This window comes from Penicillium manginii, assembly GCF_028828005.1.
Source record: "Penicillium manginii strain IBT 31320 chromosome Unknown utg000001l:1.0-3466041.0:1.0-3467806.0, whole genome shotgun sequence".
NCBI classification, from domain to species: domain Eukaryota; kingdom Fungi; phylum Ascomycota; class Eurotiomycetes; order Eurotiales; family Aspergillaceae; genus Penicillium; species Penicillium manginii.
This window is the reverse complement of record NW_026643102.1, coordinates 1,793,489-1,812,561: the sequence shown is the minus strand read 5'-3', so window position 1 is coordinate 1,812,561 and position 19,073 is coordinate 1,793,489. Positions and strand designations below refer to the sequence as shown.

The 19,073-nt window shown below is 51.3% G+C and overlaps 7 protein-coding genes across 7 annotated transcripts; 3 read left to right on the top strand and 4 right to left on the bottom strand.

Moving 5' to 3' along the window:
* Positions 1-1,870: 1,870 nt before the first annotated feature.
* On the bottom strand, positions 1,871-2,782 carry N7533_000652 (uncharacterized protein; the record flags this gene model as incomplete). The annotated part of the gene is made up of 3 exons (XM_057097302.1): positions 1,871-2,387; positions 2,455-2,552; positions 2,606-2,782. 3 exons carry the CDS (start codon positions 2,780-2,782, stop codon positions 1,871-1,873), a joined length of 792 nt encoding a protein of 263 aa, XP_056965795.1.
* A 471-nt stretch (positions 2,783-3,253) lies between these two features.
* On the top strand, positions 3,254-3,711 carry N7533_000651 (LYR motif-containing protein; the record flags this gene model as incomplete). The annotated part of the gene is made up of 2 exons (XM_057097301.1): positions 3,254-3,304; positions 3,418-3,711. The coding sequence occupies 2 exons, from the start codon at positions 3,254-3,256 to the stop codon at positions 3,709-3,711; spliced, it is 345 nt and encodes a 114-aa protein (XP_056965794.1).
* A 725-nt stretch (positions 3,712-4,436) lies between these two features.
* Positions 4,437-6,494, top strand: N7533_000650 (uncharacterized protein; the record flags this gene model as incomplete). The annotated part of the gene is made up of 2 exons (XM_057097300.1): positions 4,437-4,448; positions 4,572-6,494. 2 exons carry the CDS (start codon positions 4,437-4,439, stop codon positions 6,492-6,494), a joined length of 1,935 nt encoding a protein of 644 aa, XP_056965793.1.
* Positions 6,495-8,260: 1,766 nt separating this feature from the next.
* N7533_000649 (putative histone-lysine N-methyltransferase (Ash1)) lies at positions 8,261-10,966 on the bottom strand (the record flags this gene model as incomplete). Its single annotated transcript, XM_057097299.1, has 5 exons — positions 8,261-8,988; positions 9,036-9,091; positions 9,150-9,349; positions 9,404-9,777; positions 9,943-10,966. The coding sequence occupies 5 exons, from the start codon at positions 10,964-10,966 to the stop codon at positions 8,261-8,263; spliced, it is 2,382 nt and encodes a 793-aa protein (XP_056965792.1).
* An 885-nt stretch (positions 10,967-11,851) lies between these two features.
* On the bottom strand, positions 11,852-13,660 carry erf2 (palmitoyltransferase ERF2; the record flags this gene model as incomplete). Its single annotated transcript, XM_057097298.1, has 1 exon — positions 11,852-13,660. One exon carries the CDS (start codon positions 13,658-13,660, stop codon positions 11,852-11,854), a length of 1,809 nt encoding a protein of 602 aa, XP_056965791.1.
* A 660-nt stretch (positions 13,661-14,320) lies between these two features.
* Positions 14,321-15,159, top strand: N7533_000647 (uncharacterized protein; the record flags this gene model as incomplete). Its single annotated transcript, XM_057097297.1, has 4 exons — positions 14,321-14,461; positions 14,526-14,569; positions 14,753-14,957; positions 15,109-15,159. The coding sequence occupies 4 exons, from the start codon at positions 14,321-14,323 to the stop codon at positions 15,157-15,159; spliced, it is 441 nt and encodes a 146-aa protein (XP_056965790.1).
* Positions 15,160-15,698: 539 nt separating this feature from the next.
* pmt1 (protein mannosyltransferase 1) lies at positions 15,699-18,670 on the bottom strand (the record flags this gene model as incomplete). Its single annotated transcript, XM_057097296.1, has 4 exons — positions 15,699-16,187; positions 16,309-16,374; positions 16,424-18,054; positions 18,118-18,670. The coding sequence occupies 4 exons, from the start codon at positions 18,668-18,670 to the stop codon at positions 15,699-15,701; spliced, it is 2,739 nt and encodes a 912-aa protein (XP_056965789.1).
* Between the last annotated feature and the right edge of the window lie 403 nt (positions 18,671-19,073).

The following is a 19,073-nucleotide window of genomic DNA, read 5'->3' as shown; positions in this document are numbered from 1 at the left end:
AAGGTTAAGGTCACAGTCGAAAGCGCGTGTCGATAGATAGAATCAAGATTCTAGATTGCTCGATACCCTGATCGAGAAAAGAATAGAATGGCAGGCAAAGGCACGAAACGAATGAACTGTGCCGAAATAACCAGAAGGTCGAAAGAATGAAGTTGAAGAGTAAATGTCTAAACCGAAGACAAATACCGAGAGAATGAAGAAGAGCTTGGACGCTGTAGGTCGAAGCTTGGGTCGAATATCACAAAAGAATGGAAAGGCATTCAATGCCACTGTTGAGAGCCTGCATGTTAGACATCAGATTACTCCTAACATTGTCTGGTGGGTTGTGAATGGCAATATCTTACCACCGATCAACGCTGACTGCAAGAAAGGAACAATCGCTCGTGTCAAACCAGCGATGTTTCAAAACAATAGATGCCTGGATTCCACTTTCATATTAGAATGCATCCTTGTGTTGCCAGACCTTTGAGCACCGACCTCAAGCCAGTATCTGGTTGTGAACAGGGCTGGATAGAGGGATAGTACCATAGCACTCACAGTAGACGCGAAAGGAGAAGGGAAAAGAGAAAGATAGAGCCTCAAGCTCTTCGAGCAGAAAGAGAGTCGCGAGTATCGCAACAAAGAAAGAGAGAGAAGGGGAAAAACGAGAAGAAAGGGACAGGGAGGAGTCAACGCCAGAACAGCCACGGCCAGAACGGCACAAACGTCTCGTGTTTCCCAGAACCAGCCCCGAAATGGATTAAACCCTGGTCATTTTTCAATTTTAGTTAATTTTCATTTATTTTCGGGAGCAAGCGAAGTCACCGGGTCCCTCTCCGTAGTGGAGGTCGCTTCACATCGCGCGGGCTAGGGACGGAGTAGATAGATTGATTTTGAGGGGGCTCGGACAGCTCCTGGTAATCTCTGGCGACCATGGGGGCGAAGCATTTTGAAATTCGAAAACGTCGAAGTTTCAGGTCGCTACACATCTAGGCCGGTACCCTTGTCAATAGTGGAGACTGGGGCCGAGCGCACGAATCCCGATCTCGATTCTCGCCAGTGGGGTGTGTTCCAGGAGGTGCCAGGAGCTTAGTCTCCGACGCTACGTCTCACATTGAGGGGCTCATTCGCTTAGTGCCGCCAATGTGAGACGTCAAGAAGGGCCATTGTTTGGAACAAGGAATATGGAACATGGAACAATACATACATACCTGCAGAGTCCATAAGACATTGTACAGAGATTGCACCAGGTACAAAGGTAACTGTGGAGAACTCTGGAATTCATCCAGTGTTGAATATGATATCAACTGTCAGAACCCTCTGAGCCACGGTAGTACCTGGGTATAACCCCCGTACTTTTTCTAGCTTGGAGTCTCGGGGAATTTCTCAAGGCGGAAAAGTCGGGGTGAAACATAATGAGAAGGCTGGCACTATCTACGGAGTATACCCAGCTCGACTAGGGCGCCTTTGGGGCAATACTTAGGTCGATTCCACCTCGCACTGATCCACCACAGGTGGTCCCATGGAGAAAACAGATCTTGAGCGACCCGGGAAAAAAAGAAAACAAAGTGGCAAAAAGGAGATGCAAATTCAGAATCTCGGCAATGAAGAAACGGGGTCCTTCTTTTCGTGAATCCACCGTTCGTGAAGATGCAGAGCCGTGGAGCTCGGCTACCCATAATTCAGCCTCCTTCTATCTTTGGTCCAGGCGGATCCTTGCACACTTGTCCAAACAGGGCCAATTATCCGGTGCTATTGACACCTTTTGGTGCCATGCCCACCATGTGGCATATGCTCGGAAGCAGCCGGATATTCTCGATTGCGGCTTGGTTTAGTGGTTATGTATAGTACGGAGTGTACCCCTGTAGGTACTCCGTGCCGACGGAATAGATCAAGGAGAGCTCGTTTTCTCCAATGGCTCGACCCCTAGTTCCTTTCGTATCTTAGTGATTCTCTGCTCCAGGGATCGCATTTCCACAATCACGCCGGCCAGCTCGGGCACTTGACTCTGGGTTGCCTCTGTAAAAGATCGCTGGGCATTGCGCAACGAGGCCGGCACTAGGATGCCGTACCAATGGATAGGATCGTCCGAGTGAAACTTCTTCTTAGGAGCATTAGACTTGACGGAAGATTTAGTGTCATCGCTGTTCTCCTCAGAGCTGGATTCTTTCGCGTCTTCTCCGTCATTGGACGGTGCGGGTGTTTCGGTCTGGAGGTGCTCGGTAGTCGATAAGGTATTTCCCTCCGTCTCAGTTGTCTCCTGCGATTCAGACACGGATGTACGCTGCGGTATGCGGTTCAAGGCGAAGCTATACTGAGTCTCGGGCGCTTGGGTTTGTAATTGCGTTGGGTTTTCCGAGTTCTCCTTTTCTTTGGTGACATGCTCGTCTGGTTCGGTTCGGATCGAGCTATCGATTTTGCACGTTTTAGTCCACCGGTATCTCTAGTTCCAGTCTTCCTCCAGGATTCACCAACATTTTTCGTATCGCTTTCATCCGCTCATCGTAATAGTCGGCTCCATATCGTCGGCCAGGAGGACAGGTGTAGTTTGCATGGGCCAGCGCCAAGAATCCCTTTGAAGAACAATTAGCCTGCTGTCTGGGCATATGGCTTCAAAAGGACATACTGAGGACAGCTCTTTCGCCAATCCATATTGCAATTTCTGCTGGCGATCCAACAGATGGAGGTACTGCTCCAGCAAAACATCTAATGACTGAAGTAACTCCGACTGGTCCTCCGCGGGCTTCACTGTTCGAGGCTCTGAACCTGACCGCGATACGGGCGGTGTAGGCACTTGAATCATGATGGTCGAGACAAGACTGTATATTCCCTTGAATCATGCAGAATGGTGTGCTGGTCGAAGACAGGTGGCGATGGTGGTTGTGATGCTGGTGGAGGAGCTGCGAGAAACTGACCAGCGCGGAGAAGAAGCTCGGCCCCGGAAACTCCGTCATTTTGGCTCCGAACCCAAAAGAATTTCCCGCCCTGCGCTTCGGCATCAAACACTCTCTCCTCATCTACTCCCACCTCACCCCTGGGAATCTACTGTACATCACCACTCTCTCGTTCTCTTTACCACCACTCTACCGACTGAGCATTTGGACTTTATCTCGGCCTACATCTGAACCTGGACCTGAACCGCCACCTCCGCAACCCCGACTCCGATAACCAGAACCGCATATTCCGTGGGCTACCTACAACGTCAGGCCTTGTCTGACTAGCAACATCACCTATCGATTTCCCTCGTCTCCCGCATCTTTCTCTCTATCAAATCATGTCTGTTGCTGCGCTGCACCGTGATACCGCCTTCCAGGCGCGGTCTTTGGTAAGTTATTCGTCCCAGGCTACTTCCACATCACCGAATATGCGATGCGCTCCTCCAGGAGGCCACCACCAATCCCGATCACAGTGAGCTAATTAAATGATATATCTATATAGTTCCGCTCTCTTCTGCGAACCTCGTCGCAGTTCTCCAACTACAACTTCCGTGAATATGCGCGCCGGAAAACGCGAGACATGTTCCGCGAGAACCAGAATGAGTCGCAGGAGCGCCGGATACAAGAATTGATGCAGAAGGGTCTGCAGGATTTGCGTCTGTTGAAGGTTAGTCTTCCATTATCGACCTGGCTAAGTTGGCTACCCCTCCGCGATGCTCGGACAATGCGTTCTAAATATCGAAATGGCTTTGTCATGATATCTTCCGTCTACGCTAAAGTTCAGAATGAAAAATAAATCGCGGGGCTAACAATTTCTTCACAGAGGCAAACTGTTATCAGCCAGTTCTATCAAATGGACAAGTTGGTGGTGGAGGGCCAGGAGACAGTAGGTGCTCTTTGAAGACAGAGACAAGGCCTTAGACCTAATATGATGGAATCCAGGGAAAGGAGACCGGAGACCAAGGTGGCATTGTTCGCCAGAAGGACACTGGGTACGTTCCGCTCACCTTGAGCCAGCCATTGGGCTTGTATCGTTCATTTACGCTTGAGAGGTACTAACTTCTTATTTCCCTTCAACAGCTGGAACTGAATTACTGGGAGTACCAAGTAAGCCTGCAATTAATTCTGTCTCATGGAGTACCTAGCGTGACAATGAAGGAGAGTACAATTGGACTGGATTCTTTTCTTCTGTATTTATAGTGTAAGTGCCAGTTGACGGCCGAATTCATTGATCACCAGAATACACACTCTCTCCTCTCTGTTGCAAGCTCCAATTCAAATGAATTGCCTCAATGCTCAGTAGTTATCAGTATTAGTGGTATTAAACACCCCGAGATGTAAGAATCGATATCACGTGATTGTCCCTGTCGAGATCGCCCCAATGCAACGCGACCGACTCCAACGCTGCCTCCACCCTCGCCCCATACGCCCTCTTGTTCGTCCCAACATTCGGACCATTTGCGGTGTATATCTAATCGGAGGACCTACAGGGCAAATACACGGGCCACCTGGCTGCTCACCATGCCATCCGCAGTACGTCTAAATTGCGCCCGCGATCGTTACCCATCCCGTCTCCCTTCTCGCGAGCTATGGGATCTCCAACGCAACATTCAATTGATGCATTGAAATGAGTTATTTGGCTAATACTCTGTACAGTTCAGATCTTCCCGCTCCGGGCGACAACTAGATAGCGCCAGTCGCTCTAGAAGCGCAATCGACCATGATGTCTTCGAGGGTTTGCCCGTCCGCCGCTGGTCGCGCCAAATACAAACTACCTCTCAAGCGCCCAAGACCGAAGAGTCCGATTTCAACGTCCAGGGCCCTGGAGGAACCCCGGCGCTCCCAGAGCTAGCCATGCCACGCGACAGTCAACTTTTACCTGCCGCCAGCCGCGCCCTCCTTAGAGCCGCCCGCGCAGGCTGCATCTATGTTCGCCAGAGCGGCCGAGCTACAAAGGAGGAGGAACAAAACGCCGCCGCGGCAGAGGATCAAGCAAACGCCAACGCGCATATGGCCGACCGCAGCTTCACCAGCCGCAAGTGGGCGAATCACCCGAAGAACTTGGACCCTCCAGAGCTCGAATTCTTGGCGAAGCGTCGCCCAGGTCTTCCGTCCCTTTATGGTGGTCCTGTTAGTTTGGATGGAAGCTCTGGTGTGACCCCGGGCCCGATGCGACGAACCAAGTTCCAAAAAGTAGACCCTGTGACAGGCAGCATCTCGATTTACGAAGCTTGGGTCCCTGAAGGACACCGCATTGAGGGCGAGGTCACTGGGGATATTCAAACTATTGTGGCACAAAGCGAGGTGCCAGTCAAGCCCGAGGCACCTGCCCCGGGCACACTCGTGGAAGGTGTTGGAATCGTCAATTCAGAAGGTGTTGTGGTTGCGGAGGCTAGCTCTGCTGCAGTTGTCAATCCCAACAAGCGACGACCGCCTCCTCCCAAGCGCAAGGGCAAGGGTACTGGCAAGGGCCGAAAAAAGAAGGTCATGTTCGCCCCGGGCGAGGGTGCCGATGCTGCTACAGTGCATGGCGTGGCTCCCAGCGCCGGGGGTGGCATCGATGGCGCCAAGGTTGGTCAGGATGGCTTACCTATTCCGGCTAGTCAGGATGGCCAAGATGATGATGACGACGAAGGTGATGACGGTGATGAGAGCGATGAGGGTGATGAGTCTATGCTTGACGCAAAGACGCCAGAAACTCCTTTGCCGCAGTCCTTTGACGAATCTACCGAACAACAATCAACCAGTACTCCCGCTGATCAAGATAAGGATGTCGAGATGGATGATGCTGTTCCCGAGCCACAACCCCCTGTCTCGGAGCCCTTATCTGCTGGCTCTCTACCTCCAACCCCTGCTGTTCCTCAAGATGGTGCTGCTGAACAAGAAGCTGAGGTATCTCTATCTGCAACATCTGCCGCTCTTCCTGGGCAGACTGGAGATTACACATCCGAGACTAAGGAATTGATCGAGCCTTCCAAAGAGGCTTCGCCTCCAAAGGAGCCTATTGCGGCCACCACTGATATCGATATCAACACAAAGGAATCAGAGGAGATAGTACAAAAAGAGGATTCACTTGAGCCACCATCCACTTCTCTTGCTGCCGCGGAAGATGAGAAATTCTCCCCCGCAGCTGAGAAACAAAGTCCTGTTGTCGCAGCAAACGAAATCCAAATACAGTCCCAGCCAGTCAAGCCTGAGGAGAATACACCTATCCTTTCTTCCCCCACTCCAGAAGTGACGCCTTCGGTTCCCGTACCTTCTGAGGAATTGCCAACGCAGAAAGAGTCGGAAAATGGCTCTGAAGAAACACCCCAACCTCCAGCCAACAACCAGACTCCCGAACAACCGGAAACTTTGCCGAATGTGCAGGAAGAAAATGAGCCTGTCACCACCGAAATCAGTCAGGATCCCGTGCTGGAACAGAAAGATACCGATATGGCTGATGCGCCTAACCCCGCTGCAACAGAACCCGCCGAGCCTTCAGAAAAGTCGGCCTCTCCTCCCGTGCCACAAACGATTCATGAACCAGAATCGATTGTTGAGCCTACCCCTTACCCCTACCCCTCCACCCACAGATGATCCTGTTCCTGAGGCATTTGTGCCTGCTCCCTCGCCCCCTGTTATGCCAGCACTCGCAGAGCCAGCGGCAGAGGAAGAGCTGGACCATGTGCCGGCGCCGACCGAGGGCGAAGGTCAGGGCGAGTATGTACAGGAAACAGAGCCAGAGGCTAAGAAGGAGGAATCGGAGGCAACCCCAGCCCCGCCCGTAGCCGCAGATGCAGATGCAGCTGTATAGATCTGTCTCCGATTCACAGGCCTCGTTGTCGGTCTATTCAATTCTTGTAATGTATCTAAGTCTTGCTTTTGCGGATTGGAGTTGGGGGTTTTTGGATGTATACTTTTAGGCTGGGAATGGACATTGGATGGTGAATACATTCAAGTGACTATGCAATTTGAACGTATGCATACAAGTACTATATGTACTACTACTAGTAGTAACGTTTCATTCTCCACTTGGACCTTGGACTCGAAGCCTTCAGGGCTTCAAATTGGATAATCACTGCCAGTGGAATCGAGGGTTCAAGTTGTTCTAATTCTTGATATTTTACTACTAGTATTGGTAAAATAGTAGCACTGGCAATATATAATCTTGAACCAACTTTGGAAGTTGGACTAATATATTTAACATTCCGGCCAAACTCAAAATCTGGCAACCTTGCACGACTATGGAACTCTCAAGATTCCACTGGAGGGTGCACGCCTAATGGAGAGTTTCAATGATCCGAGTCCTTTAACGCCACTTAACCTAGTAATTTTAAATCAGAAACAATAGTAGATTAGTACTAGTAGTCTTCAAGTTGAGTTCAAGTTCTTCCCCAAAAGCGCGATTCCAATATAGTATCTAAAAGCGGTAACGATCTACATACCAAAGGTATCAGAAGTCTAGAAACAAGCGACTACCCAGCTGCATACAAGCATTATCCCAAGTTCTCGCCTAAGAAAGCCACCAACAGACTTCCAAGGTTGGCAGGATTGCTTTTGAACATTTTCATTGAATTGGTTATTGAGTCCAGTTACACACGACACGCCAATCTCGTTTCCACCGACTCAGTGTCACCAGCAAGAACAATCACGATTCATCCATCCACACGCACCAAAGAGGAGGGATGAGCAAAAGAATATAAAAATAAAGATAAAAGATAAGAAGTCAAGAGATAAAACAAGGACACAAACTTAGACATTGCGCAGGATTCCAAATCAAGGCCGAATAACCAAATCAGGGGCAGGATGCAAGAAAGAAGGGCAAAATCAAACAAACACCATGCAAGATAAGACAAGATACCCAAGGGAACAACCAGCCTATTCTCACGTGTAAGGGATGGGCTAACGATCAAGAGGAAGAAATATAAAAAAATAGGAGGGGCAGAGCGTGGCTCGCGCGAATCGGAGGGGGAAATAATCCAGGTCAAAGAGATATTCCTGTAAAAGTGAAGATTAAGGTTAGGGTACAAGCATTGATGGCAAATAAGAACACCAATCAAAGATCTCTGTTACCGAGTTGAGTTCTGATGAGGGTGAGGATGAGGATGAGGATGTGTGTGTGTGGCAAGGTCGTTGAGAAGCTTGACAGATCAGAATGAACAAGATTCGACTTGACAGGAGATCAAAGGTGATTCCAAAATAATAGAAAATAAGAAGAGTAATGCGTTCGAACATCGGATCGGAAATAAGACATTCAGCCGTGCCGTAACTAGAGGTGAACTGGGATCAATTCAGGGCTTGTGATATCGATGGCTCTGACCAAATAATCGCCCTGCGCAATGCTTTATTTTTCGTTTTTCACATCATTGTGCTGATCGCTTTGCACCCTTCACGGTGCGAACGACGTTCTTGGCTGCTTGCTTCATGCTGCTGGTTAGCCCCTTGGCTTTGGCAGGACTCTGAGCTTTGCCGGGGCCCTTAGCCTTTGCCGAGCTCTTAGCCTTCGCTGGGCTCTTAACGGTAGTGTTGTTTGTTTTCGCAGCGCTCTCTACGGAGGTCTGGTTGGCGAGAGCCAGTCTTCTCAAGAGAGTCTTCTTATAAGGGCCTCTCTTAATCCCAGTCTTGTCCTTCCTGACCTTGGATTTGGTAGCTCGAGGAGATGAACCGTCGGCAGCAGCAAGAATCTTCTTCTTTGTCGCGGCAGATGGTCGCTTGAGCTGAGAAGTACTCTTCGCCGGCGATTTGGGCATCGCCTTCTCAGTCTTCTTCTGTGAAGCCTTCACAGTGGCCTTGACTCTTGATGCCGACTTGACAGTCGGAAGCTTAACGCTCTTCTTCTTGGCCGACGAATCGTTCTTGGTCGCCTTGGAGGCAGTCACTGACTTCTTGGTTGTAGCCTTTGCGCGAGCGGTTGTCGCTTTCTTGATGACTTTCTTGAAGCTGGATTTAATGGACTTTGGTTGGAGCAACTTGCGCTTCTTTGCCGTAGCCGAAGAGGCTCCAGTCGTTTCAGACAACTTGCGCTTGGTGCCGGTGGTTTTCGCGTTCTTCACGTTCTTTGGAGTTGCCGAGTTCTTGGTCTTCTCATCTACTATCTTGGGACGTTGGTCCTTGTCCTTGGGTCGGGACCGAGGATACCACGACAGTTGTCTGCGCCACATCGGCATTCTTGGACATTTTTGTTGGAGTATGGACTGATAGCGTGTTAGTAATGCCTCCATGAAACCTTGAGTTGACGTGAAAAAAACTCACTCGAAGTTGTAGTCATAGCTCAATTCTTGCCCCGTCATGACCCCACGATCGCCTGCGAACAGGGCCATGCGCGGTTTTCCAGCAACTGTCCACTTCTCCATGCGGCAGTTTGGCTCGCAGGAATGGTTGACAAAGCGAGCAATTGAGCCCCGAGTAGCATCGATGATCATGTTCTGATCAAAGTACATCAGATAGTAGCACTGAACCAATGAATTAGCCATTGTCCAAAGCATTGCAAAAATCAACTTCCATACCTCATTGTTCTTATACACTGCCCTCATCCGTCGTTCGCACTCAAACTGCGTGATGATCTCTCCAGTATACTCCACAATAATCTGATTTGGCTCGAAGGAGCGATTGCTGCGCACGCCGTATCCGCGATCAGATGTCTTGATGACTTCGACTCCGATGTTGTACTTGCCACCCGCCTTCGTCCTGTGCTTGAGCTCGCCGAAGTTACGGTTTCCACATTCAGGACCAAGTCTGCAGTTACCACTATCACACTCGTAGAACATATAGCGATTTTGGCAATTTTCGTCACAGCCAGTGTCCTCGTCGCACATGCAAGTTGACAGTTCCAGGTTCTTGTTAGCTCTCCACTCACTTGCGGCATCGCCAACAAAAACGTCTAAATATAAAGTTAACTTAAGGGCTATCTGGGTATCGAATTAGAATAGGAAACCTACTCTTGTTGGTCTTGCGCCACTCATCCGGCTTGGGCTGACCAGGTGGCAGGGGGAAAAGATATCGAACGGAAGTCGATAATCTCTGCCATGCTTCACAAGACGCGAACCAGCAAACATGGGCATGGGAAGAAGACGACGGTTTAGAGGACCAGTGCCTGTCTTTGCGGAATTCTTGCTTTGGCGTTGTTTGGGAGGCGAGTCGGATGGTTCTTGCCCCGTATACAATCCGTGAGCGAGCCATCGCTTGGGCTTATACTTCGGAGTAACTGGTTTAATCTCTTCTTGCGGTGGAGATGGCTCCTTCTTTTGTAGCTTGGAGACATCACTTTCGGAGACTCGACGCTTCTTGGGCTGGGGTGCTTCGGCTGTTGGGGCGGGCGTTTCTTCCTTCGCCGGTGCGAGGGTGCGTGGGCGAAGACTGGCGCGACGGCTGACTTCTTTTTTGGTGTCTGCCTGGCCCCTCTGGCGTTTGCCTAGAACACTGCTTGTTCGCTCCAAGATATCGCTCGCTTTTTCTACCAAGCTCAACCGGGTTGAACGTCTCATAGATCCCCGAGATGCGATCTTGTGTTCCGTTTCCATTGTTTGCTTCTCATCTTTGCCTAGCGCCTTTTCGACACGGTGTCGTAGAGTTCGTTGTGAAAGCGGGGGATTCAGTTCGTCTGAGACCGGTTCTTGCGAGGAGTTCGAAATAGGTGTGTCGGGAACCATTGACTGGTCATTGGCGAGGGTATCAACATCTGGTAGCGCGGTTCCGTTACGGAGAGATGACTCCATCACGGCGATGCTATGGCGCAATGAGGAACGGGAACGCTTCGATTTTGCCAGACTGTCGACATAGGCTTGGCTGGATGCGGTTTTAGGCTCGTCGCTCTTGGCTGGGGTGTTGGCCAGAGACTCAGTCGCTTGTAGCGATGCGCGTACCACCCGTGTCGATCTCCGCCGGCCGGCGAGTTTTTCATCGGTGGACGCGTTTTCATTGTTGCTGGAGGTCTCCGAACGACTGTTCTCGGGCGTAAGCAGTTGTTCTGGCACGTCGAGGCTCATCGTGTCTTCGGGGGTCTCGTGAGATGAGACGTCGGGAAGTGCGGGAGTCGCGGACGTGGAGAGTCGGGAGGTTCGGCGCGACATGGTGAGAAATGCGGCCTAGATTGCGAGATAGGCGATCTCCACACGTGAATGAGTCGACCTTGCTCGAGGTGGGCGCGGGTGAGGGGAGGAGAAGCCGGGGAGTATCAGGGGTGGGAAAGTTGGAGATCAGCAGCCGCGCGCCTCTTATCACTTTGGGGCGATGAGGGATATTAGCATGTCTGACGCGTGCAACATCAACTCATCCGTTAGGCCCGACCAAGACTGCGCAGGCTAGACTTGTTCAAATGAATTTATTCACATACAAGGGTGAAAGGGTGAAATGATTCATTTGAAGGACAATCCACGAAGAGTCGTTGGAATGCCGAAAGTTGCCTATAAACACGCCCCTTCTGACAGTGAAGGATTTCTTGCTACGCGCGAGGGGTTTTCAATTATGGAATTAAATTGTATAAAATATTGAATTAGATTTTAACTGGCTGCCTCACACAGACACAGGGTATTGAGCGAGCTCCATCATGGAGAGAGGTAGAGAGAAAAAACGTATGAAAATAAGAGAAAATGTTCAAGGGCGACCCAAAGAAGATAGAGGGGCAGGTAATAGTAGTAGGACGTTTGACAGCATGACTGAAGCTGTTCAAAGCCCGAGAATCGTAATCACAAAGATGTGTAGTAAAATATGGAAGAAGAGGGAAACACGCCAAAGAATGTCGGCGGGTGAAGTAGAGGTCGGATAAAGTAAACAATAAGGAAACATGACAGGAAGATGTCGGTGTAAAGATTAGCGACCATTAAAAGAGTAAATGGAAAGGGAGAGACTGGTCATTGTGGCCAGAAATGAAAAAGAAATCATATCATCTTTAAGGGTCGTAGCAAAGGTGTCGAGACAAGACATTCAGGAATCGCTTTTGGTTGGAAAACTCAGCCCTACTGAGCAGGACCAACATGTTGCATCTCGATGCCTGCTTGGGATTCGACATCGCGAGGGAGGTATTTGCGCTTTTGCATAGCGTAGCGTTGGTCTCCTTCTACGTAAGGCTGCTTGAATTGCATGTAGGTGGGCGGTCGGGGACGGCCGAGAACCGAGATCCAATTCTTCAGAGCATTGCCCTGAGTGAAGGGCCGATGGCGGTCCGATTTCGCAAACTTGTGAGAATTAAGATATTCTCTTGTAGTCTCACCACGACCAACCAAAAACAAATGGTATGCCCATAGGGATGTCGGGTACGGGACTGCAACGATGCCGTAGATAACCATAGCCCAAGGCACTCGCCATTTGGAGATGGCGGAGCCGAAGGAAATATCCTCGCGTGACATGTAAACGAGAATATGCGCAAGGCTAGCCCCAATCAAGAACAGGGAAAGAATCGTACACGAGCTGACGAAAGCAAAGAAATATCGATAGTTGCGGCGGCCAACACAGTTGTTGAGCCACACACAGTGGTGGTCAAGCGTTTCAACACAATTGTCACAGACACGGCAGTGATAGCAGCGCGGAGGTCGCCAGATGTTGCAAGTCTTGCAAAACTTAACAGGAACATCCATGGCAGCCACTTCGGAGGTAGCAAGTTTGACCATCACCCAGTCATTGGTTGGCGGGCCCAAAGCCAACGGGTCATCCGATGGTATCGTTGGAGGCATGGAATGGGCATTTCGAGGCATGATGCCTGGGTCAACAACCGAAGCGTGTACAAAGGACGAGAAACAGATGTAGAAAACGTATCCGAAGAGGATTGGGATTGCCGGGGAGATGTTATGCCACAGCCAGGGAGCCGAAAATGCGAAGAAAAGGGCCGACGGAACAACGACTAGGAGCCCGGTAGCAATATTGATGGGCTTGTCCCTCGAATTTTGGAATCGTCCACCACCGCAGAAGAGCGTGTTACCGGTGAAGTATTCAAAGTTCTTGCCGAGATAACTCCGAGGGAGTTGTTGCTGCTTCTTGTCAAGAGCATTGGGAGATGAACAAGCCGATGAAAGTGGCTCATGACCACGAGTATCGTGGCCATTGTGTGCATGGCCCTTGTTTTGTAACGAAAGGAAAGATAGCGGAGATTTCGGAGGTACATCTTGCCCCGAATTTCCATTGTAGGTTGGATTGAGATTTAAATGACCGGGATGCGGCTTGTTCCTTTGGTCTCGATCCCGGAGAAGTCTGACACTATCGCCGAGACTTCGTACTGTCGTATTACCCGTAGGGCTGGCATTGGAGGTATTTCGATCTGGGATAATGGGGTCCGTAAACTCGGTGCCTCGCGAGGGTGGAACGTCCTGTTCCACTGTAGGCAGGGATTGCGGAAACGTGCTATTAGATATGATACTCCGGCGATTTTGGCTATTGTGATCCGCCCATTCGTCCGTCGAAGAAACCGTGCCTTTGGTCATTGGTCGCGCGCCTCGGTGAGCCTGAAGCCGCTGCGAGCTCATGGGTCGGAAGAAAGCTTGTGCTGTTAACGTTGGGATATGCGTGCGACTCAATCGACTCCCCGAACTACCGGGTCTGCTTGTCACAGAGTTCCTGGTTGGAGGTGGGCCCCGTCTAGATCCCGAGGGACGCGTTTGATGTGTTTGGTGTTGTGAGGGTGGTGGCGACGCCACGGATGGCGAGTTTTCTCCATCTTCTGAGGCCATATCGGTCACACGGGATGAAATCCCTCCCACTGAGGGTGGCCGAGGAATGCCAAGTACATGCTGGCTCGCCTCGCCGGCGTCGGGACTGTCTGTTGTGTTCGGCATTATATTTTATTACAGTAGCGTACTTCGTGTTGGCTAGTAGAAAGTCTGCGCAAGCATACTGCCCTCAAAGGGTGACGAATAGAGGTTATGGGAAAAGGTAGGGCGACGGCAACCGACAGACGGAATCAAATATATCGCGTGTGACTGATCGAATCGAGGGGCGAAGAAAAAAAAGGAGCGACGGGATGTGGGCGATGAGGTTTTAATGAGGGACTAGCATGCAGGATACTATATAATTATTAGTATAAGAGCTTCCGAAGAGCTGATCAAGGCTCTCCACGCGTGAAACGAAATCCGGGGCAGAGGCAAGATCCCGATTCGGGAGACCCCTGATCAGCATACCAAGATCGATGTCTGGAGTCACTCACCTTTCCTGGAAGTTTGCAAATGATACAAACAATGAAGAGTACCCAATTACATCACCAACGGCCGTAGAACCGTAGAACCACAGGAAACGAGGGGGCTTGTCGACAACACAAGATCCGAACCAGCGGGCGAGAGTCGCAAATCCAGGGTTGGCGGTTGGTCTGTTCATTGCTGACTCATTAAACCACGTGACCGTGGCCACCCACGCAGAGAGCAGTGCATGACATGATTCTCCCACGACCTCCCCAGTCTTTCGCGTTCCCCTCTCTCACCCACCTACGACTTGCCACAACAATGTCTTCGATCGCTGCTCTGGCTTCCCGCCGGGCTCTGACCCGCCAGCCCATCTTCCGCGCTCCCCCGCGCCGCTTCCTCTCCTCCAAGGTCGAGGAGGTCAACCTCGACAAGGGAGCCAAGAAGGACCCCGAGCTCTACGTACGACCGCCGACTAGCCATTGAACCTCAATTGAACACCCGAAGCTAATTCTTGCGACTACAGGTCCTCCTCGGTGTTATGTCTGGTGCTTTCCTCCTCGCCGGCTGGTAAATATCACCCTCCCACGCCCGACAACCCGAATATTCCCGCAGCGAAATGATAGTGCCACTCCATGCTACGCCAGGCGCATTGCATGAAGAGTGCTCTCTCTTTCCTACCACAATGCTTCAGATATAATCGAGTCCCAAGCGCAATGACTGACCGGTCGGCTCTTCTGCTGTTTCTTACAGGTACTTCGGCAGCAAGCCCACCTCCGTCACCTCCGAGGCTTCCAACGTTCGCATCGGCGAGAGTGCCATGCCCTGGCACGCCGCCTCTGAGGATGGCAAGATCTACAAGTATCAGTACCACCCTCACGGTGACAAGAGCCAGCCCCTCCGTGCTGCTCCCAGTGCCATGAACACTGTCATTGTCCCCAACGTCACCCTGCCCGAGGTATGTCATGCCACCTTTGCAGATCCCGCCCCCATCCCCATCCCCCATCATGTCCCGGCTCGTGACGAATGGCTACGCCCATCTGCAAAACAAAAACGCATTCTAGTGGTATTGTCGAACTATATATGCACAGCCACTAACTACTCTCCAGGACCTCCACGAGAAGTTCAACAAGTACGGCAAGGAGGAGTGGGACTACTAAACCAGTCCAGTTCGCCTTGAGCTTTCCCAAAACACGTTGTGAGGGCGAACCGCCTATGCGGTTACCTGTTGTATACTAAGACCACGGGCAAGGAGGCAGTAGAGTGCGTGGACTTATGATTGCGATTAACCGGGGATTTGTGCATAGTACCTACCCGCTGTTCAGATAAAGTCAATTTTGGAATCGATGTCTTTTTTCAGCTTTTATTTTCTTTCCACTCCTTTCAGTGCGTACTACCAGTATCACCAGAGACAAGATCAACGTTGTCGTTTTCTTATGTTCCTTCTTCGCGAGCTTTTGTGGACCAATAGTACTAGTACGAGTCGGGAACTCCGTAGATGCGCCGGAAATGGACAATACAAACGCTCAACACATTCAAGTATGAAAAACTCAATATTCTGACGAGGAAAGGAACCTAATCACGGCGAAAGAAAAAAAATTTCATCCTGATAAACAGTCATAATACACAAGTGTGAAGATTTTCTCTCTCTCAATATTTCTTTCTACCACATACATCCAAACCCTATCAACAGAACTTATTATTTAGTAGCTTCGTTACCCTCGCTAGCAGGGCTCGGGACAGGCTCATTAGGCTTCTCGACCGAGCGCTCATTACCACCGACGACAGAGGCAGGGCTCTCGGGGGCAGCCGAGTCTGCCGCATTAGAGCCAGTCTCGGGGTTCTGGCCTTCGACGTCCGGGTGTGGGGGTGCGAGCTGACCGTCCACGATGGGGATTTCCTGTGCGTTCTCGAGACGCTTGGACTCGTAGCGGGTCTCGAATTTGACCTTGCCCTCGGAGCGTAGCGAGGAGACGAGGGAATCGTCGAGGATGTTACCATTCTGGTCGCGGTACTCGACGCGGGCCACGGAGCCGGATAGCTTGGGCTCGGTCACGGCGGCTTGGTCTTGGTCCTGTGCGGCGTCGACGGGATCCTGGGCCTTTTTGGCCTCGGGGACGGCGGCCTGGACGGCGGGGGTGGTTGGGATTGCGCCGATGGAAGGCACGTCCGTGATATATTGACTCAACTAAGAATTGTGGGTCCATGTCAGCCATGGGATGTCGCAGGTTTGATTTTGGTTTGGGATTTTGGTTTATTTTTGTTTTTCAATATCCGCGGCGGGGAGGTTGCCATTCCGGAACACTTACGTCGGTGTAAAAGGTGTTGCAGTTGAAGTCCCAGCCGCTCAGCAGCTTGGAGCTCTCGCAGGCGGACTGGGTCCAGGGGTTTCCGTAAACAAGGGGGGGCGTAGAAGGTGAAAACAGCAACACTGAGACCAAGGAAGGCAGCCATCACAGCCTTTCCAATAATAGGCTTAGATGTGAAGCCCAGGCTCTTGAAACGGTTGAAGACAAAGTCGAACTCTTGGCAGAAGACCATAATGGCGAAGTAGAGGGCGGGGAGATAGTGGTGCAGGAAGAGCTGACGGGCCATGAGGTAGAATGGGAAGTAGTGGAAGAACCATCCGAGTACAGTGGTGCCAACCTCGTAGTCGAAACGCTTGAAAGAAACGTGCTTGTAGTCACCACAGCTTCTCTGCCAGCGCAGGACTGAGATAGCCTTCACCACGAAGTAGATACCAATGGCAGCGGTAGTCGACCACCAAATGAGGGGGTTACCAATCAGGTAGATGTGGCGGTGGTCTTTACCCCAGAAGTTGATACCACGGAGGAGAGTGGGCCAAGATGAAGGACGAGAATCCCAGTTGTGCGATTCGACCAAGTTGGCGTTCGTAGTCCACATCACCTTCTGCAGCTCCCAGAACTTACCCAAGAAGCCGGGGTTGCGGTAGTTGACCTTCTCGGCATCCGCAGGCATCATAGGGTGGGAATTGGACTCGACAATCCAGACGCTGTTGGGCAGAGTACCACCACGAGCGCAAGTGACTTCCTGTTGCTCGTATCCCCAATCCGGAAGCTTGACTCTGTGAGAGAAGAGAACACAGCCAGTCATGACGTGCACAAGCTTGAACTTGGTCTGGATGGTGCGAAGGCGAGTCTTGGCCGCCTCGCCCTCGGACATGCTCTTGATAATCTCGACCTTGAACAGATCGTTTGCGTCACCGGGGAATCCCTCGTAACCGTAAGCCGAGATCTCGAACTGCCAATCAGCCTCGGTCACTGGAGGACGCTCGTCGTGCGAGTGAATACGGCGGTGGGTAAGCTCGTGGTAGAGTCTGATAACCGATCCATCTTGGATCAAGCCAGCAGTTTGGTTGTCCCAAGCATAAGGTCCCTCGATCTCTCCATAGGGACCCAGAGGCTGTGTCTGGTTCTCCATGATGAAAACATTGTTCTCATCCTTGTGAGGGTAGAGGGTGACCTGCTGCTGCTTGCTACCGGTGGGATACATGTGGTTGTGAGAGTGCAAATAGCCACCCTGGGTGTTGTGGTGACGAAGGCTGATACGCGAGCCAAAGGAAACATCGGCCGGGACGTCTTGCATACCCTTGGAGTTCAAAGTAGACTGGAACTCGGAGGACATGAAACCATCACCCTCACCGGGGTTGACCAGGCATGTGAAGTGGATGGCGAACATGGCAAGGTAGAATCCAAGAGGAATCACAATCAGACAGAAGACACGAGCGAAAAAGTGCTTGAACCACAGTCGCGGGGTAACCGTGCGAGTATCCCCAAGCAAGACCCAAAGTTGGAGAGCCGTGAGAGAGCCGACCCAAGCCATTGTGAAGAGACCAACCCACTTGACACTGAGGGTGGCCCCTAGCGAGAATCCCGTGGCTACCAACCAAAACCACCAGGGGCCCTTGAAGGCATGAGACGGGCCCATTTCCTGTTGATTGGTGAAGCAGTTGAAAGTAAGCGCCGTCAACGCAGTGAAGAAAATCAGAGGAGAGTCCAGGAGAATCAATCGCGATTGGGTAGTGAGCGCATTGTCTGAATTATGGTTAGCTTCCGGTCATATATCCTGTATCCCGGGCACCTCCAGTTCAAACGTACCGAAGATGACGATGCCAGCACCCAAAACCGCAGTCACAGTCCGGCAGCCGGTGGCCTTTAGGGTAAGGAACATCAAGGAGACGGTCAGGACACCCATAATCGCGGGCAGCAAACGCATTGCCACATAAGGCACGCCGGGCTCAAGATAGTCCTTGCCAATGTCTTTGAAATCAAACTCTCCATCGAAGCCGGCTAGCCAGCCAGCCAGCGTGATCAGGAGTTTAGCGAGCGGGGGGTGGACATCCATGAAGAAGCGACCTTTAATGTATTTGGAAGCGAAGCCACCGAAGTGAACTTCATCGAAGACAACGCTGGCAGGTGCATAGATGCGGAACAGGCGCACGGCCGCGGCAATCAGCGTTACCAGCACCAGCAGCTTGTAGTCGGAAGCGGGGAGGTTGAGGATATCATTTTCCTTGACGCCGTCTGACGCGTAGCTGGTGGGTTGTGTCTGAATAGGCTTGCGGTTCTTCGGCTTGGGGGAACGACTCGGAGAGCGGCGACCGCGGCTCTGAGGCCGGACAGCCAGCGTATCCTTGGATTTCTGACCCATGATGGTTGATGGGGTCCCGATCGATGGGGTTATGTCGGAGGCTCGGGGGCACGAAACGGCGGCAGAGGTTGCAAGATCGGAGGAGAGGAAAGAAAACCAAAATTGGCTTGATGGAGCCTAGATAAAATGGACGCAATGGAAAAAGAAAAGCGGTCTCGAAATCGAAGCAATAGTTGCCGAAAGCTTCAAGGCGGAGCTCTCACCAACCTCGAAGAAAAGGCAAGGCGAGTTGCTGAAGGGGGGTTAGTGATCGTAGATAGTTAAAAGAAAACCCATGACAGGGTCGGAGGAAAGAAATTAGAAAAAAGAAAAAAAGGTAGATGGGAGGAAAGAATGGACGCAAGCGGGGATTCCAACAAGAACAAGTTCGTGAGGCCAGATCGACGGGAGCCACGAGAACGGA